Source organism: Nyctereutes procyonoides, unplaced genomic scaffold (assembly GCF_905146905.1).
Source record: "Nyctereutes procyonoides isolate TBG_1078 unplaced genomic scaffold, NYPRO_anot_genome, whole genome shotgun sequence".
Lineage (NCBI taxonomy): Eukaryota > Metazoa > Chordata > Mammalia > Carnivora > Canidae > Nyctereutes > Nyctereutes procyonoides.
Genome location: NW_026575044.1, coordinates 39,494,983 through 39,522,914, shown reverse-complemented (window position 1 = coordinate 39,522,914; position 27,932 = coordinate 39,494,983). Strand labels below are relative to the sequence as shown.

The following is a 27,932-nucleotide window of genomic DNA, read 5'->3' as shown; positions in this document are numbered from 1 at the left end:
AAACCTGAAAACGAATGCAATGTTACATGTCAATTATATCTTAATTTCAAAAAAAAATATCAAGTTGTACACCTTGAATATATACAATTTTTATTTTTAAAAACAAAAACCAGTATAATAAGACAGTTTTTAAAAACCAAAATACTCTGAGGTTTGAAAGGAGAGAGAAGTCCCACCCATTTGAGAGAACTGGGAAAGGGGACATGTAGAGAGCACAGTGGATGGGCCTTTCAAGAGAGGAAGGACTGGGCGCTGTGGGCACACCTGGCAGTGGACACTCCTGGAAGCAGACAGCTTGGGCAGCTCCACAGAGAAGGAAACACAGGGATTTTTCAGAGAACACAGGGGGATGAAAAGAAACCTGGAAATATACACATGGAGACTTGAAGTGCAGGCTGGCAAAGTTTACACTTACTACATAGGCGTTAACAATGCCCTTTCATAAGGGCATAGTACTATAAAAAATACAGTTGAGCCTTGAACAACACAAAAGTCAGAAGCACCTACCCCTGCACAGTTGAAAATTCACATATAACTTTGATTCCCCCAAAACTTATCTACTAATAGCCTGCTGTTGTCTGGAAGCCTTACCAAACCATGAACAGTCAATTAATATCTATTTTGTATATTATTATATACTGTATTCTTACAGTAAAGTAAGCTAGAGAAAAGAAAGTGATAAGGAAATCATAAGGAAGAGGAAATACATTTACAGTACTGTGCTGTAAAAAAATCCACATATAGGCAGAGCAGCTGATGGTCCTGCAGATCCGTCTCTTGCTTCAACAGTGTTTGGATGGAACAGACCCAGGGATGCCCCTTCTTCCAGCCTCCTGCCACCCTCCAACCTCTTTTTGAGTTGCAAGCTCAGAACCATCTTCTTAGCCATCCTCTGGCTCTAGGACTAGCCAGCATCGGTTTTTGAGCTTAGGTCCTTATTGCCAATCAACCATGAGCTCCTGGATTCATCAGAATGACTCCATCAAGGTGAAGGCCGCCTTCACCTGCCTGGTCAACATACATCCTCAGGGCTCCAGTGCCTACCTCTCCCCGGGCTTCTGTTCCAACCTCAGCCATGTGGCTCTGGAGGACCTAGTGTCTTTTGAAGATACAAAATCGGCATGGCAGCCATGCCCTCTTCAGGACATATGGAAGCCCTTTCAAGATGAGTGGGGTAAAACTCTGGATGCCTAGTCCTGGAGAAGAATCTGAACCAGGGCCTTCTGGATCTTTCTGCTCTGCTCTGGGTTCTGCCCACACAAACCCCCATCTCTATGACTTCCTAGAGAACCACTTCCTAGATGAGGAGGTAAAACTCATTGAGAAGTTGGATGACTACCTGACTAACTTCTGCAGGCTGGCTGGCCCCCAAGGGCTCCAAAGGCTCACTTTCAAGCATGATAACTAGGAGCCTCTGGAGCCCAGTGGCCCTTGAGGGGCCCATCTACATCCCTCTGGGTATCTAACCTCTCCCTGCAACCACTAAGCAGCTTTTTAACCAGCCTGGAGCCCTCCCCCAAGCTCTGCACAAAATGAAAACAATAAAGCTTTTTGTAGAAAAAAAAATCATACATAACTGGATCCACGCAGTTCAAACCTATGTGGTTCAAGAGTCAATTATATTATCAGAAATACATATTTCATTTATTTTTATACGAACAATGTAAAGTTTCACAAACTGAAAGCACCCGTAGAGCCAGCACCCAGATGAAGAAATAGAACATTACCACTACCCTGCAAAACAGGCACCACCAAAGGGTAACACTCTTCTGGCCCCTTACACCATAGATTTGGTTTGCCCAGTTTTGAACTTGTTATAAATGGAATAATACAGTATACACTCTTTTGTATATAGTTTCCTTTGCTCAGCATTGTTTGTGAGATTCTTCTCTATCTTGCATGAGTCATAAGACATTCATATTGCTACATATAGATTACACTGGCTGACCTTCACAATTCACTTATCCGTGCCATTCATTTATTCCAGTACTGCTGCTATATACATTCTAGCTCATGCCTTTTAGTAGACACAGAAATATATTTTTGTTAGGTATATACATGGAAATGAACACATATGCTGAGTTTTAGGAGATACTGAGAGGCTGCCTTTTGAAGCAATTCATTCATGATAGAAGTTAAATCAAAGTGATTAAAAATGGGGAGATCAGTCATCTGGCTTTTCTGATAATTCAGATTCAAATTAACAAATACATAGCAGCCCTAGCAAGAAAAAGTATGGGAGAAATGGTGAATTTTCTAGGATCTCTTTATTGGGGAACAGGGAAAGGTCTGAGATATCTTTGAAGTGATGCCTTTAGTTGGAATAAAAGTTCAAGTGGAAGAGTGATCTGTGGAGGGCAGAGGAGGTGGATTTTGAATGAGTTAAGGGTGAGGCAAGTGCCTGATGCAAATTCTAATTTGCAGTTTCTGCCTGGGCTTTATGATGTAGATTTGGAATATATTGTCAAGAAAAATGATCACAGAAGCAGCTGGTGTGGAGAAAATTGTTGAGGAAGGTAATGAAGAGTTAACTGCCAAGAGGGCAGTGGCCAAGGACTGCTGAGGACTGATAAGTACAAGCCCCTGGATTTTGCCTCGGGAGTCTTTGGTGACCTTCCAGGAAGCAGTGTCTGTAGAGCAGAGCATTTGGCTGGAGAAGCAAGGACAGCAGCGAGAGGAACAGGAAGAGCTACAGGGTGAGGGTCACTGGGAGGGCAGTATTGGAGAGGAGAGAGGCTTTTTTTTTTTTTTTTTTGGTAGGAGAAGGGACATGTTTCCAAAAGACACAGTGATTCCATATGATCTGTAATTTTGGGGACACCATGTTTCTTTCGAGTAACATTATTCAGAGCTTTGTAAAACACATTTGAAAGCATGGTCCCAGGGCGCCTGAGTGGTTCAGTGGTTAAGTGTCTGCCTTTGGCTCCCCACAGGGAGCCTGCTTCTCCCTCTCCCTATGTCTCTGCCTCTCTCTGTGTGTCTCTCATGAATAAATAAATGAAATCTTTAAAAAAAATAAGGCATGGTCCCATTGACATCTATTATAAGGTTTATGATACTTAGAAACTACAGTTACAGTTTAATGCAAACCTAACAGATTGGGGAAAGTATTCATGTCTAATTCTTATCTTTAGTATATCTAATTCTTAATCTATAAAATCTTTATAGTTGAACTAAAAAAATACTGGCTCCAATTGATCGCAAGCCATCTGTTTAATAACCCATCCCATAACTTTGATAAGAAAGAGAAATTAAAATGAGGACAAGTGGATGCATCCTGTCTAGCAAGGATGCTACATCAGGAAAAAGAGCAGGCTTAGAGTGGGATTTTATATTTCCCCAAAGAAGCAGGACCAAGGATGAGAAGGAAAGTGAAAACCATATACACAAAAGAGTAGGCTTTTCCACTGACTCTGTGCCAGCAGTCCAGATAAGGAGAGAAACTCAGATGAATAATTTTTTTTTAAAGGAAGTCTGTAATATGGGATCCCTGGGTGGCGCAGCGGTTTAGCGCCTGCCTTTGGCCCAGGGCGCGATCCTGGAGACCCGGGATCGAATCCCACGTCGGGCTCCCGGTGTATGGAGCCTGCTTCTCCCTCTGCCTATGTCTCTGCCTCTCTCTCTCTCTCTCACTGTGTGCCTATCATAAATAAAAACAAACAAACAAAAAAAAAAAAGGAAGTCTGTAATAGGCCTTGTTTTGACTTCCACGTTTTTTTTTTTTTTAAGATTTTATGTATTCATGAGAAACACAGAGATGTGTGAGAGAGAGGCAGAGACACTGACAGAGGGAAAAGCAGGCTCCATGCAGGGAGCCCGATGTGGGACTTGATCCCAGGACTCCAGGATCACGCCCTGGGCCAAAGGCAGGGGCTAAACCGCTGAGCCACCCAGGGATCCAGAATAATTTTTTTCATCCTGAAATGACTTGTTTGACACAATATCCAGAATTCAATCAAGAACCAGAAGGGAGGGAGGAAACAAATAAAAATACTTCAAGCCTCCAAAATAGATGCCACTCAATGTATGCTCTGAGGCTCCACTGTTTACAAGGACATACTCTGGTCCTCTAATCTTATTAGATCCCGTTCCAACAAGCAAGAATAACTGGTTTTGGGGGCCACAAAAAAAAAAAAACCTGCCAATTAAATAGTGCTTTATTTTCTGTCTTATGGAAAATTGCTTATCTGTTTTTCTGGGTTACTGGAAAGCTCAGAAACAAATTTGTAGCCCATTTCTAACAAAATGTGCAAAAACTTCTTGTGTGCATTTTTGAGAGCACTAGCTTCATCCCTGGCCCAATCTTATTTCTCTTACCCTTGCTTTTTCTTCCTCTGATTGCTTAATTTATTTTTAACATACGCTTTTAGCTGCTATGTTACCTTTATAAAATGAGTTGGAGGGTGTTTAAAGAAAAGTGTCAATACATAATAAATAACAAATAAAAGTAAGACTAAAACACATAGGACACATGACAGCTAGGAGAAATGACTAAGGAAAATTTATGTAGAAAAAAGGAAAGAAAACTTTTAAAAATGCAAATGCATGAACTCAGAAAGCTTACTTAATATTCTGGGGCTATTTACATTTAAGGACAGCTTGTCATAGATCTCAGGATCCTCTGAGGGAATCTTTGTGTCATATACCAAAATAGTTATTAATTTCATAGTGATGACTGAGTCATCAAGAAGGAGGTTAATTACAGTGAATTCTGTTTATGAAGGCAAAAAAGTGGATTCCATTTTTAAATAAATATTTTTTGTAAAATAATAGGCTTTTTTGAATTACCATCATTAGATGATGTCAGGAAAGCTTTTTATCAGGTTATATAATGAAACACAATTTTTCAGCTTTATTGAGGTATAATTGATAAATAAAATTGTGATATATTTATTTTAGTAACTAGTTATTTTACATATTTTTAATTGAACTATAACTAACATACAATGTTATGTTAGTTTCAGGTGTACAACATAATGATTCAACAAAATTCTATACATTACTCACTGTTCACCATGATAAGTGTAGTCACCATCTGTTATCAAGCAACATTATTACAAGATTATTGAGCATATTCCCTATGCTGTACTTTTCATCTCTGTGGACTTAATCTATTTTGTAACTGGAAATTTGTACCTCTTAAGCCCTTCTATCTAATTCACCCATCCTTCTATCCCCCTCTCCTCTGGCAACTACCAGTTTGCTTGCTTATTTGCTTAATTTATTTTTGCTCTATTTTTTAAAAAGATTTATTTATTTATTTATTCAGTGAGAGCGAGATTGAGGCAGAGACACAGGCAGAGGGAGAAGCAGGCTCCATGCAGGGAGCCCGACGTGGGACTCGATCCAGGGACTCCAGGATCACGCCCTGAGCCAAAGGCAGATGCTTAACCACTGAGCCACCCAGGCGTCCCTCAATTTTTAATTTTTAACTTTTTTGAGGGACCTTCATATTGTTTCCCACAATTGGCTGTACTAGTTTACACTCCCACCAACAAAGTATGAGGGTTCACTTTTCTCCACATCCTTGCCAACATCTGTCATCTATTTTCCTTTTGATAGCAGCCATTCTAACAGGTGTGAGATGGGGCACCGGGCTACCTCAGTCAGTGGAGCATGTGACTCCTGACCTTGGGGTTTTGAGTTCAAGCTCATGTAGGCCCTAGATATTACTTAAAAAAATTAACAGGTGTTTAGGTGATATCCCATTATGATAGTCACCATCTTATACATTAGATCCTCATTCTTATTTGCATTTCCTTGATGATTAGCAGTGTTGAGTACATGTTTATGCACCTGTTGGCGATTTGTATGTCCTTTTTTTCATTTGTATGTCTTTTAAATTTTTTTTACTTAAATTCAGTTTGCCAACATATAGTATAACACCCAGTGTTCATCTCATCACACGTCCTCCTTAATGCCTGTCACCCAGTTACCCTATCCCCCCACCTACCTCCCCTTCTGCAACCCTTTGTTTGTTTCCCAGAGTTAGGAGTCTCTCATGATTTTTCCCCACTCAGTTTCCTCCCTTCTCTTATGGTCACTTTCACGATTTCTTATATTCCACAAATGAATAAGACCATATGATAAGTGTCTTTCTCTGATTGACTTATTTCACTCAGCATAATACCCTCCAGTTCTGATGTGTAAATGGTAGGTATTCATCCTTTCTGATGGCTAAGTAATATTCCACTGTGTATATATACCACATCTTCTTTATCCATTCATCTGTCAAAGGACATCGTGGCTCCTTCCACAGTTTGGCTATTGTGAACATTGCTGCTGTGAACATTGGGGTGCAGGTGTCCCGTCGTTTCACTACATCAATGTCTTTAGGGTAAATACCCAGTAGTGCAATTGCTGGGTTGTAGGGTAGCTGTATTTTTAACTTCTTCAGGAACCTCCACACTATTTTCCAGAGTGGCTGTAGCAGTCTGCATTCCCACCAACAGTGCAGGAGGGTTCCCCTTTCTCCCGCATCCTCGCCAACATTTGTTGTTTCCTGTCCTGTTGATTTTAGCCATTCTCACTGGTGTAAAGTGGTATCTCATTGCGATTTTGATTTGTTTTTCCCTGATGGCAAGTGATGTGGAGCATTTTTTCATGTGCTTGTTGGCCGTGTGGAGGTCTTCTTTGGAGAAATGTCTGTTCATATCTTCTGCCCATTTCTTGACTGGATTGTTTGTTTCTTGGGTGTTGAGTTTGATAAGTTCTTTATAGGTCTTGGATACTAGCCTTTTATCTTATATGTCATTTGCAAATATCTTCTCCCATTCTGTAGGTTGTCTTCTAGTTTTGTTGACTGTTTCTTTGCTGTGCAGAAGCTTTTTATCTTGATAAAGTCCCTATAGTTCTTTATTGCTTTTGGTTCCCTTGCTTTTAGAGATGTCTTGCAAGAAGTTGCTGTGGCCAAGTTCAAAAAGGTTGTTGCCTGTGTTCTCCTCTAGGATTTTGATAGATTCTTATCTCACATTTAGATCTTTCAACCATTTTGAGTTTATCTTTGTGTATGGTTTAAAAAAATGGTCCAGTTTCATTCTTCTGCATGTGGCCGTCCAATTTTCCCAGCACCATTTATTGAAGAGACTGTCTTTTTTTCCATTGAATATTTTTTCCTGCTTTGTCAAAGATGAGTTGACCAAAGAATTGAGGATCCATTTCTGGGTTCTTTATTCTGTTCCATTGATCTGTTTTTTATGTGTCTATTTTTATGCCAGTACCATACTGTCTTGATGATCACAGCTTGAAGTTAGGTATAGTGATGCCCCCAGCTTTGGTTTTCTTTTCATTTATATGTCTTCTTTAGAAAAACATCTATTCAGTTCCTCTGCCCATTTTTGATTGTTTGGGTTTTTTGCTATTGGGTTATGTGAGTTTTTAAAAATATATTTTGGATACTAATCCCTTATCAGATATATGATTTGCAAATATTTCTCCTGTACTATAGGTTGTCTTTTCATTTTATTGAGGCTTCTTTTGCTATGCAGAAGCTTTTTAGCTTGATATAGTCCCACTTGTTTATTCACAATTTTTTAACCTTCCAGGAAATAACGTATTGCAGGGATTTCTTCCCACCCCTAGAAAACAAGATACATTGTATCCTCTCCTCATTGGGTTTGGCTCTATTTTGAATCAGGAGGACATGAGCTGCCAAGAGAAGCTGTACTTCGGCTTGAACGAATACAGTAAGTCTCTACAGTGGGGAATCACAAGCCCACTTCTGAGATGTGATGAGACTTTTGAAAAAATGGTGAACACACTCTTGGAGAGGTAAGTAAGGACCTTCAGCTTTCACTTTAGCTGCACTTGTGTGTCTAAAATAGCCGAAAGTCTCGTGTGTCATTGTCACAGGGGGTTTGGTGGAGCTCCAGCAGTGCAGATGACATGCACAGGCAGAATTAAAATAGCCTCTCCTTAGATGACCTTTTACTCATATAGGTTTTCTATGATCATCTGAGACTCAAAAAGGAAACTAGCGACCGAAAGTGGGACTTAGAACCACTTTCCATGCTCTGCAGCATCTCCAAGCATGCTTTACCGCTACCACCAGGGGATTAGATAGACAGTGGGATTTGCTGGTTAAAGACCATTCCTCTGAGGTGTGGCCTCCCCCACCATACACCCTATACTTCTTCATTTTTCTCTTTTCCCCACGATCCACCACAGGCATGTACCCTTAGATGACTAAGTAAAAACTGAACTTTACTATGAAAGATTTGGAGTGTAGACTGGAGAAAATTAGGAGCAAATAGGTCATTGAAGTGAGTTCAGCGCCTCCTCCAATCCTTGACCTTGGGAGATTATAACTTACCTGTCTCCTTTGCTTTATTTTTATTCCCCAAATCCTGGTCAAACTCCAGAGGAGTAAAGGGTTTCCTATTTTTTTCTCTCTGATCTTAAATTATAGACTTGATGCATCACAGGGCCATTAGAATTTACGTAATTTGATAGGGCCCCCACCCCGCCCGCCCACCCTCCATTGCAATTTTCTGTCTGAACTTCCAGTGATGGAGGCAGATGGACTCTTTGAGGAGGCACATTGTAATTTTTAGTAGCTCTCATTCTTCAAATTGGCTCCAATTGATCATAAGCCACCTATTTAACAACCTGTTCTATACCTTTGCTAAGTGAGTTATTATGCGGCACCAACAAAAGGAGTGGCCTGAGAGTAGGATTTTATATTTTTGCAGCTGTTGGATTTAAGGAGACTTAACTGTGACATTAATCCTTCCACAGTACATATGATCTTATGTTTTCAAAATCATCCTATGAATCTCTCTTTTAAGGTTTCCCACCCACCTGCTGTATCCACCAGCTTGGAAAGTACCCTGCCTTCCAGTAGCATCATTCAGAGTCAATCCTGTCAACTTCTCTCACAACTTCAGTAATACTTACAAAACAACAATTACAGTTCAGTACAAATATAACAGATTGTGAAGATGATTCACTTCTAAGTACATACTTCTTTCAGAATGTGAGATCTAAAAAGCCTATAGATCAAAGTTACCATGTGTACTAACTTTGGCTTTCCTACCTGGCTCATCAAAACACATTAAGCTTTAAACATGGATCTTATGTGCTCACTTCTTCCAACCCAGTCACTCAAGCTAATAATAGCTAAGATTTATTGAACATTTGAAGAACTGGCCCAGGATTGAGTGAACTGAAGGATTTCTTCACTTTTCCCCAATCTACTATATCCTTACAGTGTAAGATGTTATCAGAGACCTGAATGAGTCTAGACCCAGCTCTGTCCCTGACCAGTTGCATGATCTTGGGCAAGTAGCCAGGTTTCTCTCAGCCACTTAACTCACTCTCCTTCTGGTGGAAGGGGGAGTGGTCAAAACCAGGGCATCCACGGTCCTTGCCAACTTTAAAGTACTTCAAAAACCACACTATTCATTTGATGACCCTAACTGGTATTTGACCCTGGGCTTTTCTGTGCAAGGCTGGCAGACCACTTGTTTTACCTTAAATAGAATGTGGAACAAAGGCAAACCACCCTATAGCCTACCCAGCTGCTAGGCGGCTGCTTGTGCTACCAGCTGGCAACCAGAAAGAAAGTTCACAGGCTCATCCTCGTTTTGCCAGCACCTCTTCATGCCTACAAAGGGGTCCTCTTTGCCAGCAGGCCTGGCTTTCTGAGAACTCATAAATAAATTTCCTGCCTGCTCCGTAGCTGTAAAAAGTGCCAATTTGAACAAAGTGATCCTCTTCCTTGGCAGTCCAGACTGTGTGGGGGTGGAGTACCAGTGGGTGTTGGGATGAGGCAAGGACACCCCTACTTGCCAGGCTCCCTTGACTCAGCAGGGCTCGGATGATAGGAGGCTCCACCACTGGGGGGTGCTATTTCTCCAGGCAGCTGCAAGTTTTCTCAGGCACCAAGGCACATTTTATGGGAAGATACAGTTACTGCTATCTGTGGGGCTACCCTCAAATTAGCAATTATTAGTAATAACAATTATTTTTACGTCTCATACTTTGCAAGCATGATACTAATGTCTCAATTTTCTTTACTGTAGTCTAAAATATCAGAGAAATATGCTGACAACGCCACCATTCAGTGCCACCAATGAGAGGTTAGGATCCAGGGATGATCCATTATGCCTCTCTTAACAAATAACCCAACTAGACCAGTGCTTCTCAAAATTTAATGTGCATACAAATCACCTGGGAATCTTGTCAGGATGTGAGTTATGATTCAGATATCTGGGATGGGGAAAGTTGGTACTCTTAACTAGCTCCCAGGTTGCACTGTTACTGGACAGTGCTGCTGATCCATAGACCATACTCTGAAAAGCTAGGGTCGCTAGACCATCCCTAAACCTCAACTTACTGTGCCTACCCCAACAGGTTGTGACTCACAGGAGTTGAAAACTCTGCTTTTCCTTCTGGTGATATGGGCTCCAAGGTCACATGAGGGCTCAAGCCCACCACTGATCAGTAACCCATTCCTACCCTGCTTGGTCTGTGTTCCTCCCACAAAGATCTTGCTGTCCCAACCTGTCCTACTGCCCAAATGCTAGCTCCCTGTGTTCTGTTGAAGGTACCCCAGGCTGCACAGCATGGTCGTCCGCTGCTACCTTCTCATCCAACAGTACTCAGAAGCTCTGATGGCTCTCACTACTATGGCATCACTCCGAGACCACAGCACACCTGAAACACTCAGCATTATGGATGACCTCATCAGCTCCCCAGGAAAAACCCGAAGTGGGAGGGGACACATGCTCATTATCAGGGTGCCCTCCGTGCAGTTGGCGATGCTGGCCAAGGAGCGCCTGCAGGAAGTGCGCGACAAGCTGGGGCTACAGTATCGCTTTGAGATCATCCTTGGGAACCCTGCCTCTGAACTCAGTGTTGCGACTCACTTTGTGGCTCGATTAAAGGTCAGCATTGGTCAGACATGTCTCCTTTGAAATACCATTTGTTTCTGTTTTCTAGGAATCCCAAGTAGGTGGGTCAGAGGCCTGAGTTTAAGACAGTTTTGCACATGTGTTGATTTTAACTTCATGACAGTGTTAAGGCTAAACCAAGGGACATGGAAATTTCCCTAACTGGAGCCAGTTTATTAAGATCTGTCAAGTCCTTTGTTAGTGTGTGCCTGCAGTTGGTCTTCTATGCTCTCCAACTGCAGGTGCAAAAACGAGATGACCCAATTTGACCCCATGTTTATTGACCTTGTTCAAGATGCCTCTAGCTCATGCCCATCTGTTTTCTCAGAAAAAAAGGTAAGCTGTTCTCTCAGACCTCTATGGGTTCGCCTTTAAGTGACAATAATTCACGAATTCTTTTCTGTCTACCTAGCCTGTCAGTTCAGGTCTAGAGTCGGTAGGTAAAGTATTCTGTTCTATCTTTAGGAATCCTATAGAGCTATTCCCCACCCTCTTGCATGTGGATTCTTCAAGAGTTTGTTGCTTCGTTGAACTTGCTCTGACACCCTGCCCGAGGCTTGCTGGTCTGACTCCTCCAAGCCTCCTGAAGAGAGATTAGTGCATGAGCACGGCCCACTCCCCTCGCATGGCCAGCAGGACTGCTTTTCCTAAACCCCTCCTGGTGGGCAGAGTTCCTGAATCAACTAATATAACTCCCTACTTTATACTCTGCTCAGGTTTTTCTGGGAACTTTTATAATCAAACATGTCCAGGCCTTTTAGGAAGCATTTAATAGAATAGCTGAGCATATATATGGTTATGACACCAAGCTAAGTACTGTATGTGTGAGTTAGACCGACATGGTATCTCTACCTTGCACACTAAATACTGAGCTAAATTGGGTTAAGGAAAATCAAGTTGGGCACAAATTTTATGAAAAGAATTTTCACATTCCCTCTGGGCTGCAGCTTCCCATCTGCAAAAGTAGAGTTGGACTGTCTGATCTCAAAGAGCTCTAATCTGAGGATATTATTCAGTGTTCATAAAGCGTTTTGCAAACATAAGCCTGTTTTATGGAACCCTATCATCTAACCTAAACTGAATAATCCAAAACGCAAACAAAATATCTTATATTAGTTGATAAGCAACTGGAACAAATAAATAATAACAACAGAAACCCTGTATTTAGTGGAAGCTGAAACATTTATTTTTCATATGTAGATATAATGTTCACAAATAGCTGCAAGATTTCTAGGATAAATAACAAATCAACTCTTCTTACAGTATAATTCATTGAGATGTATGCCTTGAGACAATTTAAATGATACTAATGATTGAAGAATCTGGAAAGACAAATAATCTTCAGGGAGATGGTTGAAGAGGATATGAGGCTGCAGAATCTTCTCTGGGTTTCCATGACACTGGTCAAGTGTAGCCATCTATTGTTGAGGTGATTTGTTCAGAGTCTTCAGAAGTGCCAATCACTAAGTCAGTATAAATCTGCAGGTCCTAATTAATTCACCCCTCTGGGCCAAACTTTGAAAACCATAATAAAGACCTGAGGTTCTTCTTTTTTCTTTTTCTTTCTTTTTTTTTTTTTTAATTTCCTTAAGTAATCTCTATACTCAGTGTGGGGCTTGAACCCACAACCCTGAGATCAAGAGTCCTAACTGGCTGCTAGCACATCAGAATTACCTTCAGGGCCTTTAGACAGCAGTTGTTTTGTGAGCACTGTTCTGAGAGCATGCCATATGTGAAGGGAGGCCCAACTAATTTTCAAAATGGTCATATCTCAAAATGTATCAGTAGCTGCCAAGCACCAATCACACAAAAGAGATTTACATATTCTTAAAACCACTGGATCATATCAATCCATCCTGTTTAAACTCTTTCTTTGTGTGGAAGTAAAAATATGAAATCCTATTGAAATGTTCACATCCTAAGCAACACTGCCACTTACCAGGTGGTTTCTGCTTCACACATTTCCTTCCTTCTTTTTTTAAAGATTTGTTTATTTGATTTATTTAATTTTATTTATTTGATTGAGGGAGGGAGGGAGAGAGACAGAGAAAGAGAGAAAGAGAGAGAGAGAGAGAGAGAGAACGCGAGCAAGGGGAGGGGCAGAAGGAAAGGGAAAGAGAATCCTCAAGCAGACTCCCCACTGAGCAAGTTCAACCCTGGTCTTAATCCCACAACCCTAATATCATGAGCTGAGCCAAAATCAAGAGTCAAAAGCTTAACTGACTGAGCCACCCAGATGTCTCTTCACATGTTTATCTCTAAGTTACTAACTTCCCTTACCATTGTCAGGATGGAATGGGTGAGTGGGTGTGCCTTTCATCTGTGGCCTTGGCTAACATCCTCTGCCTCATCTTCCATTGAATGGCCTTATTTTTGTGTTTCCCTCTAATTATCCTGCAATGTATTGTGATTAACTTATAAGTGATGACAAGCATTCTAGAAGGATACAAGGCTTAAATATAAATAAATCAGTTATTCCAGAAGGCCTGGAAGCTTTCATCAAATTTCCTTGGCCTTGAGCCCATATTGTCCTTGAACTGAGTGCCCACCCAACCAGTCTTTTGTATTATTTCAAGTGCTCTGGAGTGAAATCATCCTGAGGGTATGGTCAGTCCATCCAAGAACTACAGCCATCATTCATCAGAACTAGCAGAGGAACGGAAAAGCATGTTATAGTGGTATGGCTTCTGATTGGTCAAGAGTAAAACCAAGACTTCTTTAAGATTATTTGAATCTCTTGAAAATAAATCTTTTTGTAGAGTAAAACATAGTGTCCCTTATCCCATCATTATAACAACCTCACTTTTTGGGAACCATGACCAATGGATGGCTTCTGGGAGATAAAATTCATTCAGGAACACCATAAGCTCAATGCAAAGGTTATGTAAATAAAATGATTCCTGTTCCCAGAATTGTCTACTTTAAATCAAAGTGTAATTATTCACTCTGACATGACAATGTATGAAAAACTGAATTTTTGTAGGTATCTTTGTTCTAAAAGTTAAAGAATATTTTTGATAGATTAATTATTTTAAAGTAGTCTTCACACCCAGCGTGGAGCCCAATGCAGGGCTTGAACTCATGACCCTGAGATCAAAACCTGAGCTGAAATCAAGAGTCAGATGTTTAACCCACTGAGCCACCCAGGCACCTGGATAGATTGATTTTCTAAGACAAGAAAAGTCTCTCCAGTCTGTAAACAGCTATGTAGATCCATTTATTGCCCATCAGTTTGCAAATATATGATAGAAGACTGGGCAATAAGGTTAGAGCACTTTCTATTTTAAAAATTACATACATTTTATTCGAATAATTATGGGTATATTTATTTCTAAAGCCTGTTTTATCTAGACACCAACAAATCATGAATCAAATCCTATTACATCATTTCTTGCCTGTTAAATTTTTTCTCATCCCATTTTGTGTTTAGCAAAAGAAGTACCTATTTTAAAATAAGGTGTATGCATTTCCTAACACCTCTTATTCTTTTTCCCTAAAGCAGTATTAGAAATGTCAGTTCATTTCCTATAATAACTCCTACTGGAAAGCTGTTATGAGCACAGTTAGATATGCTAGACACCTTATAAAACGTGGTAGAAACCACTTTATCCACTTAAGAGGTAGTCTATTTTCTTTCTGCTCTAAAATATAAAAATCTATAAGATCTTTTCACTTCTGAATATCTTTCAAGTTGGTGGGATTTTTTTTTCTTCTCATTGATTGGCGTTCCATTTATTGAAAATATACACGCACGGGTATATATGTGTTCCTCTGTATCGGAAGTTGATGCTTAAGAGTTATTTGTGAAATCATAAGCTAACTGCATTACTCTTCTAAGTAAGGGACATGGTTTGTCTGTTTGCTTATTGGTCCAGATTTGGTTATAGTGTTAACCTTCTTGAGAGAGACTTTTGAGAGCCTTAAGCCAGCTATTACTTGTCACTTATTTTGAAAGTCAATCGTGGGGGAGGGGGGTAGAACAACCACCAAGGGTAGCTAATGTCATTATTTTCTTGGAGAAAATGTCTGTTTTCAGAGTTTTGTTGAGATGCTTTTATTAATCATTCGTAACTGCAACTGTCTTGAATTTTCATGAAGAAAAGAAAGTGTGTTTAAGAGCCTTGAGTCAAAAAAAAAAAAAAAAAAAAGAGCCTTGAGTCAGGTAGTGTAACCCAGTTAGTACACATTGTATGCTTCTTTGGCCTGTGTGTGCCTATTGCATGATAGACACCAAGATCTCCTGTTTTATCCTACTGAGATAAAACTAAAGGCCACATTCTTCTAGAGTGCTTTGTTATGCTTTTTAGTAGCAATTTAGTATATGTACACATACACACACACAGGAAGCCATTTGGAGGCACAAATGCATATAAAATCTGGACCTAGAAACCTTTTCAGAGGTAGAAACTTAAATAAGGAGTTTTAATTTTATCATATGGGTCCCTTTCTACAGACCTGGAGAGGAAATGAACCAGAAGAGTGGACCCCTCGGACATACCAGGATTTAGAAGGTCTGCCTTGTATTGTGATATTAACTGGCAAAGATCCTCTTGGAGAAACCTTTCCCAGGTACGATGTGATAATCAGTCTCATTTTTCATTAGTTGCCCAGATAAGCTGATATGTCTAAAATTTGGCTGACGCTTAACCATTTCAGTCGCCAACAAGAAAGAGAATCGCTTTCCTCACAGATGAAAAACACATACCCTTCCTTGACTCTCTCTTTTGATTCTCCAGAGACTGCCTAGCAATTGGGGACCAGAAGGTAGCCAGAGTGAGAAGTGTTTCTGCATCAAAGCAGGGCTGCCAGACAGGCAGAGAGGAAATCACCTGCTCCAAACCAGGGCTGTTTTATTTTGATGATGTGTCGAAAAGGATGTGACCAGTGCGAGGTCACAACAGTGAAGGAGTGACAAAGCTGAGGTTTGAGTCAAGGCCACATGTACTCACCTAGAATATCATTACTTCTGTGTAGGTCTTTGAAGTACTGTGACCTCCGGCTCATTGACTCAAGCTATTTAACTCGCACAGCCTTGGAGCAGGAGGTGGGTCTAGCATGCTGCTATGTCTCAAAAGAGGTCATCCGGGGCCCCGCGGTTGCCCTGGACCTTAGTGGGAAGGAGCAGGAGAGAGCCACCACCAGTGAAAACGATGCTGATGAGCTGCTGATTGACTTGGAGAGGCCACAGAGCAACAGCAGCGCTGTCACTGGAACCTCAGGTCAGTGCTTCCTTTTCTGTCTCCAGGGGTGTGAGGCAGGAGTGAGGATGTGGGCAGGCCTGGGACAGGCAAAGGCACGCACTCACATGCCTCAAGGATGTCAGAGGAGCTTTGGGTGACTTGGGGATCCTGCCCAGACCTCAGTTCCCCGGGAGAGATACTTGGAAAACATAGCTGTTGAACAGCCACAAAATACTTCTCTGGGTAAACAATTCCATGAAGAGCTTGGTAATAAGCAAAGTTTAATAAACAAATTTTATCACCCCCAGCCTGCACCATTTTCTCTAGTCTTTTTCACCCTTAATCGCCCATGGATACTATACATCTGATATTTACACAAAACGCCTTCTTTTGCTTCTAGATCCGAAAGCTGTAAGTTCGTGCTCATTGGCTTAGCACCTGGCATGGTATTTATTAGTTTGAATGAATAAATAAGTGAACAACTTTTATAAGCAGTTAATGGCAAGTGTTGTAGACCAAAGGCTACTTGGGGCCACTGGCTGTGCGGACCCACCAGGCAGCTCGCCAGTCCCTCTCCTAGAGAGTTGCTGTACGGCTTCTGGCAGTGCCTGGCATGAACTACCTTCTGATTATAGTACAGCAAATGTAGCACTGTTTCCATTTCTTTTCTGATTAGGAAAGTAATAAAATTGAACATAGAAAACTTGGAGAATGTAACAAAGGATAGAGAAGAGGTTAAAAATTAAAACCCCCAGGAGTAGCCCAGGTGGCCCAGGGGTTTAGCGCCACCTTCGGCCCAGGGCGTGATCCTGGAGATCCAGGATCGAGTCCCACGTCGGGCTCCCTGCATAGAGCCTGCTTCTCCCTCTGCCTGTGTCTCTGCCTCTCTCTCTCTGTTTCTCATGAATAAATAAATTAAATATTTAAAAAAATTGAAAACCTCCAGGTGTGCCTGTGTGGCCCAGTCAGTTGAGCATCTGCCTTCATCTCAGAGTCCTAGGATGGAGCCCCGAGTCCAGAGTGGTTGGGCTCTCTGCTCAGCAGGGAGTCTGCTTCCCCCTCTTTCTCTGCCCCTTCCCTTTGCTTATGTACTCTTCATGCTCCCTCTTTCTCTCTGTCAAATAAACAAATAAAATCTTAAAAAAAAAACAAAAACCCTAGGGTGCCTAGCTGGCTCAGTCAGTAGAGCCAGCTCCCCTCTTGTCTTCATAATACAGACATGCAGACACACATACAATTTCAGGTCAAAAGCAGCACTAGTGTGTCTGTCCACCCTGGCAGCTGCTGTTTGGATGGCTGTGGGAATCAAAGAGGCTGTCGTCTCTGGGGATGATAGGGACTATCTTGATGGGGACCCTCAGCCTGGAAGAACATGAGGAGTGTTCTACTGGGTGTGCTTAGCTGCTGGCCAGGGGTCAAGGGTTCTACCTTCTTTCACCCCATCACTCCAGGCTCCCCAGTTGTTTCTCAGAGACCAGTTCAGAATAAAGGCAAGAGGCGTAAGGGACAGTAAAGAGAAACAGAAGGGAAGGGGAACTATCTCATCTGGAAGTTTCTGGATATTGTTATCAGCGAGGGAGAGGCAAGGGGGTGTTTATCTCCTTCCTGGGGCTTTTTAATCAGAACACCCTCCCTTTCCCTGCCCTTCCAGAGCTGCTCCATAAGGCTCACAGAGCCTGGGCTTTGCTCTGATTAACTGGCACCCAGGTTAACGGCTGGCCTTCTGCTGCTTAGAGTTTCCTTCCCTCCGAGAACAACCTGACCTGCCTGTGCTCCCACCACCGAGCACACATTCCTCAGCCTTGGGCTGCCTCTGAGGGTCCTTGGGGAAGCTCACTGCCCAAAGTGTGCAGGCTCTAAAGGTTAGGGCTGTGAGGGGAAAGGCAGGCTCTCATACAAGATGGAAGGGCGCACAAGTCAGATGAGCAAGTGCAGTAACTTGGTAGCAACAACCTGCAGTTACTGACTCTTCCTCTGGGAACTCCTGAGGTTGGGATTTGACCCACATGCCTGGGAGTGAGCATCATTCTGAGCCCAGAGGTGGCCTTCAGTCCTGAACATATGAGCTTTTAGTTTGTCCATGAACAAAGAGTGGCTGACCTGTCCGAGAGGAAAACCTATTTGAAAAGAATTGGCCAAATGCACAGGGATCTCTGGACAAAGCAAGACCTCACTGAGCATAGACGATGCCTTACAGCCTCTTTCGCATGGTGACGTTCCCCACTCTGGTTTGGGCACCCGTGGCAGCGGCTACAGCCTGGGGAACCTCTCCATGCCCAGAAGTGTGAGACTCTCGGGCCCCAGGAGGAGGCAGGTGTCCTGGAACAGGACTTGAACGTGGAGCCTGCGAGGGTCAGGGTCCTGGAATAGCTCCGAAGGCAGATCCAAATGAGGACCGAGGAGAGGTTAATAACCTTACTGTGCACGAAGACTGGGGTAGGATTTAGGAAAGGAGCGCGAGGCCGAGGCCGCCCTGAGCACGCTGGGCCCAGGGAGGGCGACGGGAAGCAGGCGGGATCTGGAGAGGCGGCGGGGCCAGCACCCCGGGAGGGAGCCAGGGAGGGAGCAACCCAGGCCCGCTGATGGCTGTGCCGGCCTCTTTCAGGCTCCATCGTGGAGAACGGGGTGAGCTCTTCGAGCACGGCCGACAAGTCCCAGAAGCTGTCCCTGACGCCCGGCTTCCAGAGCCCGGCCGACAGCGTGGGGCTGGACGACGGGGTGTGCGCCGGGGAGCCGCTGAAGCAGGAGTGCGACTCCCTGGGCCCGCAGCTGGCCAGCAGCTCCACCTCCAAGCCGCCGTCGTCGTCGTCGTCGGGCGCCCGCGCGCTGCCGTGGCCGGGACAGGCGCCCCGCGGCTGCCGGGGCCTGCATGCCGCCCTGCCCCCGGTCGTGATCTTGTCCAAGGCGGCCTACAGCCTGCTGGGCGCGCCGCGGGGAGGCAAGCCGCCCGCGTCCTCCTCGCTGCTGCCGCACGCCGACGTGGCCTGGGTGAGCGCCCTGCGGCCGCTGCTGCACAAGGACATGAGCAGCGAGGAGCAGTCCCTCTACTACCGGCAGTGGACCTCGGCCCGGCAGCACCACGCCGACTTCGGCAACCAGCCCGACCCCGCCTCGGGCGCGCGCACCTGCCACCCCCGGCGGCTGCTGCTCACCGGCCCCCCCCAGGTAGGCCGCCCCCCCCCCCCGCCCCGGGCCCCGAGCCGCCAGCGCCTCCCTCGGGCCTCTCGGGGGCAGAGAGACCCCAGAGCCCAGGTGTGAAACCTCGTCTCTCTTCCCCCCTCCCCAATTAAAAACCCTTCCAACAGGTGGGAAAGACCGGCTCCTATTTACAGTTCCTTAGGATCCTCTTCCGCATGCTCATCAGGCTCCTGGAGGTGGACGTGTATGATGAGGGGGAGATCAACACGGGTGAGTTCTGAGCCCGGGCGCGGGCAGGGATAGGAGACGCCGACACCCGGACCCGGAGTCGCCGTCACCGCCCGGCTTTCCGCGGTGCCGGCGTGCGGGGCTACCCCGAGGCCAGGGGCGCCACTGTGGCCACTAGTCTTCCGCTTCTGTGGGCCTCCCCTCGCCGTGCCCCGCGGGAGGCAGGGCGAAGAGGCCTCTTCCAAAGCCCTAGTGGGGCACTGGTTGCTTAGATGGGCGGCGTTCTGCTGAGGGTCTCGCCGGTTTCCCAGAGGGAGCTTCTGTTTTAACCGCGGGCTCTGAGCGAAGGTCTGTGGATCACTATCCTGAAATCAGAACCTTGTGCGGACCGAAACCTAGCGCCGCAAGCAAACCCCCTCGCGTCCGCAGTAAGACGCAGGAGCTGGTGCTTGACAGGCCTGTGGGCGCTGGCTTTTAGGAGGATCATCTCCCATTGCTCCCCCTGGATCCCCCTTCCCAGCCCTTCCCCCCAGCGGTCACCTGTGGGAAGGTCCAGCAGAGCCAGAGAGTGAGCAGGGATCGGCCTGCACCAGCTCTGTAGCTAAGGGCAGCGTGGCCTCCAAACTGCGGCTCCACGACGTGGAGCAGTGGCCGGAGCTGGAGGGGACGGGGTGGGGGCAGCAGAGGTCATCGGGTGGAAGCTCTTCCGAGCCGCTCAGAGAGGAGGAGTCTGGAAAACGGAAAGGCTTTGGCATCTTCTGTCAGACTGGCCCTCGGATCTCCTCCCACTTGCTTGTCCTAAAGAGTTGACCTACTCTGGGACACGCCCAAGGGACTAGTTGGGTTCAGAGCAAGACTGGGCAAAATCGGCCATATTTAATCATCTTATTGTCACTTTCAGCCCCATTTCCACTCCTTGCCAGCTCATAGTCATGATCACACGCACACACAATCCCATCTTCCCATTGCCTCTTCTTGTTGGTGTCCCCAACCTGAGCTGCACCAGACACCCAGGCCCACCACACAGGGGACCCAGAGCTCTAAGTTGGCCTTGAAACACTCAGGGCTGCCTGGAGGAGGCTGGGACCAAGAGCTGGGGCAAAGGCAGAGCTGGACAGACTAGGGATGAGGGGCCTGTCACCTCACCAACCTTCCTGCAAAGCCCTGGGCTCAAGAGAATGGCACCTTTAATTTTCTCCTCAGATCCCGCTGCACTGCGCTTGGGCTTTACTCTGCGTGATGAGCTGTGTGAGAACCTGTCACGAGTGTGACAGGCAAACCTGGCCTGTGTAGTGACAAATCCTATTACTTTGGCTCTATTCCTTCTACCTGGTTTTAGTGCAGATGAACATGATGGTGCTCTGGAGAGACATGACAGCATTTAAAAAAAAAAAAAAAAAGCGAACTAGGGCAGCCCTGGTGGCGCAGCGGTTTGGCGCCGTGTGCAGCCTGGGGTGTGATCCTGGAGACCCTGGATCGAGTCCCACATCAGGCTCCCTGCATGGAAGCCCCTCTCCCTGTGTCTCTGCCATTCTCTCTGTGTCTATGAATAAATAAATAAATAAAATCTTAAAAAAAAACCTAGAATAAGCTTTGGGTTTTATTTTTTAAAGATTTTATTTGAGAGTATGAGTACCAGCAGCAGGGGCTGGGGGGACAGAGGGAGAAGACAACTCCTCACTGAGCAGGGAGCCTGGGACCACGACCTTAGCTGAAGGCAGATGCTCAATCACTGAGCCACCCAGGTGCCCCAAGCTTTGGGTATTTTTTCTAATTTTTTTTTTTTTTTAAATTCATGAGAGACCTAGAGAGGGAGGCAGAGACATAGGCAAAGGAGAGGCAGGCTTCCCGCAGGGAGCCTGATGTGAGACTTGATCCCAGGACCCCGGGATCATGACCTGAGCCAAAAACCCAACCACTGAGCCACCCAGGTGCCCCAAATTTTTATATTTTTAAAAAGAGTTTTATAGTAGCTGTACTGGTAATCTTTAGGCTTTTTTTTTTTTAAAGCTTTTCTCTTTTTCCCTTGGAAAGTTGTCTTAAGCTTTTGAATCTTATGAATTTTATCAATATCAATAAATATTCTCTATTGGACACCCACCATGAGCCTGCCACTAAGCACTTTCAACGGAATCCTTACAATAACCTAGGGTCCCTGGAAGCTGATGGCAGTGCCTGCAGGTGTGAAGTAGTGAGGGGCAGCCTGGATTCAGACCTAGGGCTACTGCAAATTGGAGCCACTTAAGCAGCTTTAAATGCCGTGATAGGTGTCTGGGTACTAAAGGAGATTGTGGGGGTGGTGGCCTAAGCACAGGGATTTTTTTTTTTTTTTTACAAGCTCCTAGGTGATTTTTTTTAAATTTTTATTTATTTATGATAGTCACATGAGAGAGAGAGAGGGAGAGAGAGAGGCAGAGACACAGGCAGAGGGAGAAGCAGGCTCCATGCACCGGGAGCCCGACGTGGGATTCGATCCCGGGTCTCCAGGATCGCACCCTGGGCCAAAGGCAGGCGCCAAACCACTGCGCCACCCAGGGATCCCCTCCTAGGTGATTCTCATGCAGCAGACACTGGGAATCTTGCTCAATGCATCCCTGAAATCTCTTAGGCTGTCAGTATCGTAAAACCCTGCAGCTAAAACTGTGAAGAATTTAGGTCACCCAAAACTAAATAAGCTTTTAAGGTGATTTGGGCAGCTGGGATGGGAGACTAGTTGATCCCATAGGTCGGGGGGTGAGGTGTGTCAACCAGATGCGTAGAGGTTAACGTTGGGGTCAGGGAGTCCCTCCCAGCGTGGGCCTGCAGGGATAATCCTGGGGGCCCCTCTGCCCTGGGACATGGGAGATCATTTTTCAGAAATGCCTTTGTCCACCCATCTGGGATTCATGTTTCATAAAACCTCTTGCGCTGACACCTGGGAGGGAGGCTGGGAGGCCAGCCAGTGTACCTGCTCTGCGCACTTTCTTTCTTCTTGCCCCAGATCACAGCGAAAGCAGTGAAGTCAGCCAGTCAGAGGGGGAGCCCTGGCCGGACATCGAGAGCTTCAGTAAAATGCCCTTTGACGTCAGTGTGCACGATCCCAAGTACAGTTTGATGAGCCTGGTGTATACAGAGAAGCTGGCAGGGGTCAAACAAGGTCAGTGCAAGCAGAGTGAGGTGGGCCTCTCTGAAGGTCGAGGTTGAGGGGCAGCTACATCGAGGCAGGAAGCATGGGGCAGTTTCATGGTGAGAGAGTTTAAAGGATGCTCCTCTCTACTTTTCTCTTCTCACACATGTATTTATCACTTGTTACTTTTCATACCTGACTTTCAGGGCATAAATTTACAGAATCCATGGAAAAGCCTTTCGGGGAGTGGGGGACTTTCTGGAGTAGGGGCTCCATGCATAACATGGCAAGGTTTTTTTTGCCCCTTTATACGCAGAAGCAATAAAGGATTCCAAAGCCGAGGAGCCCAGGAAACGAGGAACCATGTCCATGATGCTGACCAAGTATGCGGCCTACAACACTTTCCACCACTGTGAGCAGTGCCACCAGTACATGGACTTCACCTCTGCCGCCCAGGTGTGGCCCCCTTGTCCTTGCCTGTTACCCAACGTGGATTTTCTTGTAAGATGTGAAAAATTAGGCTCCCGATTTCAGGCCCTAGATAGAGGCGACCTGATTTATGAGACAGAGCCAGTCAGTCATTGGTGAGCAAAATGTGTGAAGCAATTAATTAAAATGACTTCTTAGCTTATTCGGATTGTGGGCAGGGGGAGGAGAAGGAAGAGAAAGAACCTTGAGTTTTTGCGTCTGAAGTCACTTCATCAAAATGGTTACATGTGTCATGTTTAGGTTAGCCACTGTGATCCTGAAAAAAACCTAGATATTATGGTATATTTGGTGAAAGGATCTCCCCCCACCACCACCACTGCCTTTGTGTTGACAAAAATGGTGCCCCTTGTCTAACAAATCCATAGGGTGTGTGCCCTTTGAACCGTGAACAGGTCTGCTGATTTGCCAGGACTGAGTCCTCTTCTTACTCCAGTGCGGAGTGGTTTTGATCCATAGGCATAAAGAGGAGTCAAGAGTCAATATTGATCTTTAATTTAGAGAGATGTGAGAGGTAGGAACACAGAAGGTGAGCCAATACCCCACAGTCTTTGGTTTCTTTCCAGCCAGAGCATCTGTAAACACAAAAGGTGAGGAAGGGAGCAGATGACAGGAATCCAGAGCCTACGTGGGGGATAAGTTCCATATGGCTTTCTCCCACGTTAGCTTCTTGATTTTTATGACTTGATTCTAAACACCTAGAACAACTCTTCTTTCCTGTAGGACATGCTGATTGGACTTCCCCCACCCCAAACTTGCTTTCTGCTCTGGAGGACCAGGTCTTCACCCTTTTCCCACAAAGTGCTAGAAGGGATATACTGAAAAACTGGATTGGTCATCCTGCTCTTCTAATACAAGTTACTTTTCTTTGTCCCATTTGTTTTCTTGATGTTCCTGAAAATTTTGGGTGGGCTAGTTTATAATCCACTCACAATGCTTTACAAAATATAAGAAGGTATTATATATTGGTCTATATATTTATAGACCAAGTAAGTCCCTGGTCTATAAATCATAAGATTTTAGAAAACATAAAAAAATCCTGTTTATATAGTTTCTATGATTGTAATCATAGAATGTAATATAAGTAATCTCACACTTGTGCACAAGCAGAATGAACTAGAATTTAAGGGAAGAATAACAATACTATTTTCCTATGAAATGTAATATTTAGGTTAAAACTATTGGGAAATCTACCTGAATTCTAGCTGCTGCTGAAAATTGATGCTATCCTTTCAATAAAGCCAAATACTATCTGTACTATAAAGCACATAAAGACTTTTATATAATTATTCACTGAGCTGGGTTACTGAGAGAGCATGTGAACTCCATTATTTTTTAATTTTTATTTATTTATTTATTTTTAATATATTTTTATTTATTTTTTTTAATTTTTATTTATTTATGATAGTCACAGAGAGAAAGGGAGAGGCAGAGACACAGGCAGAGGGAGAAGCAGGCTCCATGCACCGGGAGCCCGACGTGGGATTCGATCCTGGGTCTCCAGGATCGCGCCCTGGGCCAAAGGCAGGCGCTAAACCGCTGTGCCACCCAGGGATCCCTCCATTATTTTTTTAAAGATGTACTAAAATAAGTACATGGGGGGGGCGGGGCCAGAGGGAGTGGAAGGCACAGAATCCCAAGCAGGCTCCATGCTGAACACAGAGCCCTAATGGGGCTCCATCCCACAACTCTGAGATTATGACCTGAAACAAACAAAACACTTAACCAACTGAGCCACCCAGCACCCCGAGCATGTGAACTTCATTGCAAAAAGAATTTACTTTTTTTTTTTTTAAGCTCTACACCCAACTTGGGGCTTGAACTCGTGGCTCCAAAAATCAAGTCACATGCTCTATTGACTGAACCAGCCAGGTACCCCAACTTTCTGGCAGTTTTAAAAATAAGTTAGATTTATATTTGGTTTCAATAAGTTACATGGTCTTTTCCTGGAAAAGTTCTAGGCTAAGTGGCTGTTCAAACTTCTTCAGATTCTACTATAACCAGGAAAGGTGGGGCCACAGAGGCATTTTAGCGATGTTGGCCGTAATATTTTACTTAGAAAAATGATATTCACTTAGCCTGATCCATTTAGATGGAAGTAATTTCCCCCCTATAACTGGGCACCTTTGAAAATGTTCAGAGAGCAGGACATCTCATAGGGATATTTAACCTCTGCAGAAGATTGAGCAGTAGTGGTTCTAAGAACATGAGGAACCCAAAACAGTGCCAAGCAACAGAAACTTCTCTACCTGCAAAGAGGCTATGTAGGGGCAAGATGCTTGGCTCTCAGGTCAGTGGTGGCTACTAAAGGATGAAGCGTTTGCCTTTCCAACTCTTTTGACGTTATAGGCACAGCCTGGTCTGGTGGCATGTGCATGTTCAGGTTAGTTTGCCTACCTCAAAAACAACCTTAACAGGTGGTCTAGAAGTTCGTTTACATCCCCTTCCTTTCTTCTTTACAAATACAGATGTCTGACTCCACCCTTCATGCATTCACATTCTCTTCCTCTATGCTGGGAGAGGAGGTGCAGCTCTATTTCATCATTCCCAAATCCAAAGAGAGTCATTTTGTCTTCAGCAAGCAGGGCAAACACCTGGAGAGCATGCGGCTGCCGCTGGTTTCAGACAAGGTGGGTGACAGTGTCTGGGTGCTAATGCTGCTTTCAGACTGATGGGCCCAAGGTACTAGATCAGGTTCTCTAAACTCAAATCTAAGGGTTTTAATTTCCCTTTTTGGTCTCTGGTTCTTTTCTTTTCTTTTCTTTTTCCCTTTCAGCAGAATTTGAATGCAGTCAAGAGCCCTATTTTCACTCCTTCCAGTGGTCGCCATGAGCATGGACTCCTAAACCTTTTTCACGCCATGGAGGGCATCAGCCACCTGCATCTTCTGGTGGTCAAAGAATATGAGATGCCACTGTACCGCAAGTACTGGCCCAACCACATCATGCTGGTGCTTCCTGGCATGTTCAATAACGCAGGCGTGGGTAAGGGGCCCCTGGGACGCAGGGAGGGGTGGAGAGAGATAGTGAACTCCATTTCCCAAACATGAAACTGTCAAAGGTTCTCTTGCCTCTGAAGTCTTGTCCTCCTGACGACCAAAGGACTTTTGGTGGCTCTTTAAATTTGAGTTTTCCTTTTCCTTATCTGCAGTTTTTCAGAATTACTAACTTCTGAGGGCTAGTGACTGAAAAAAGTCCTTGGTGTAGAGTGCCTGGGCAGGGTTTCGGGTTCCTCCCAGTGTTCCGGGGCTGCACCCACCACAGCAGGAATGGAACAGTGAAGAGGAAGGGAGCCAGCGGTTCACTGTGGTCGGGAGGGAACTGGAGGTGTGCCCAAGGCCTTGCTAATCATTTTAAAGGCATACGTCAAGTTCCAAGGGGGTTGGTTCTGTACAACCAGAAATTGGAAGCATCATTACGGCCTATGGCGGTCTTCTTAAAAGCGCTTGGAAGAAGTCTTTCCTGCCTTTCTCCATGGAGATTAAGAGCAATGGGCCCTTGAGTCAGGAAAGGGGCACATCTGAGCATGTGACAGAGCTGTGGGAGGCAGGGAACCCCCAGTTGGATTCAGAGGTGTGTCTGGGCACTTCCTGCATGGTGGGTGGCTCTTCCCCATCTGCTCCTGTGGGTGTCTGACCCCGTGCGGTCCCGGAAGGGCTGAAGATAAAAGCTGCTAATTGACACATTAGAGGGAAATAGGAACATCCAGCCCAGAACCAGAGCAAATGCAGATGAGACCTAAGTAGTTTCTCTCAATCTACACTCCTCCTCTCCAGGGCCTCCCCTTTCCTCCCCACCCCCTACTCTGTCTATCCCTCTGCTGATCTGTCCATCTCTCTCCCTTCCTTCCGTTTAAAGTGTCTTCTCTTCTTGTTCTCCCTTCCCTTTCTTTTCATGTCCTTAAACTTTAGCCTTAATAAGGGATAAAAATTCATTCAAAAACTGGTTTTGAATACAGTTTTCCATGTTTATCACTTTATGTCAAGTGAATTAAGGTTTTTACATATTTCTGGTTCTCTGTCCTCTCCAAAACCACGTATCCCCAAACTAACTCAAGTATTTTTCCATGTGAATATGATCCTCAAATTACCCCCTTCTGTGCCTTACCGATCCTGAGGTGAATTTCCTCATCACAGATCTGGCTAGATTTGCTGCCAGTTTTGTCATTTTGTAATAATTTGAGGAGAAACTAACATATATGAAAATGAAATACATGCAAATTATTTATTTGTAAAAAAGAACATCAAATTTACCATCTTAGCCATTTTTAAGTGTACAGTTCAGTAACATTCAACATATTCACATTGTTTTGCAACTAATCTCCAGAACTCTCTTCATTTTGCAAAACTGAAACTCCACATCATTGAAGATTAACCCCTTCTATCCCCCTTTGGCTGGCTGGCAAGGACCGTTCTTTCTGTCTCTCTGAATTTGACTACTTGAGGTACCTTGTGTGAGCTTGATCATACAGTATTTGTCCTTTTGTGCCTGGCTTATTTCACTAAGCAAAATGTTCTTAAGGTTCATCTACGTCATGCATGGCCAGAATTTCCTTCCTAATTTTAAGGCTAATATTACACATTTTCTTTATCCATTCATCCACTGATGGGACACTTGTGAATAATGCTGCTATGAACATAGATGTGCAAGTATCTCCTCAAGAACCCAGATTTCAATTCTTTTTTTTATTTTTATTTTATTTTTTTTTTATGATAGTCACAGAGAGAGAGAGAGAGAGGCAGAGACACAGGCGGAGGGAGAAGCAGGCTCCATGCACCGGGAGCCCGATGTGGGATTCGATCCCGGGTCTCCAGGATCGCGCCCTGGGCCAAAGGCAGGCGCCAAACCACTGCGCCACCCAGGGATCCCCTCAATTCTTTTGAGTATATATTCAGAAGTGGAA

At 44.6% G+C, this 27,932-nt stretch overlaps 1 protein-coding gene across 1 annotated transcript in view; it reads left to right on the top strand.

The window, feature by feature from the left end:
• Nucleotides 1-27,932, top strand: part of GREB1L (GREB1 like retinoic acid receptor coactivator) — a 156,855-nt gene that overhangs the window by 117,756 nt on the left and 11,167 nt on the right. Inside the window, exons 19-28 of the mRNA XM_055323629.1 lie at nucleotides 7,637-7,770; nucleotides 10,547-10,886; nucleotides 15,346-15,461; nucleotides 15,867-16,111; nucleotides 18,678-19,237; nucleotides 19,378-19,480; nucleotides 22,419-22,574; nucleotides 22,861-23,000; nucleotides 25,499-25,660; nucleotides 25,810-26,014. Coding sequence (XP_055179604.1) covers nucleotides 7,637-7,770; nucleotides 10,547-10,886; nucleotides 15,346-15,461; nucleotides 15,867-16,111; nucleotides 18,678-19,237; nucleotides 19,378-19,480; nucleotides 22,419-22,574; nucleotides 22,861-23,000; nucleotides 25,499-25,660; nucleotides 25,810-26,014 — 2,161 coding nt within the window. The remainder of the gene's footprint in view (nucleotides 1-7,636; nucleotides 7,771-10,546; nucleotides 10,887-15,345; nucleotides 15,462-15,866; nucleotides 16,112-18,677; nucleotides 19,238-19,377; nucleotides 19,481-22,418; nucleotides 22,575-22,860; nucleotides 23,001-25,498; nucleotides 25,661-25,809; nucleotides 26,015-27,932) is intronic.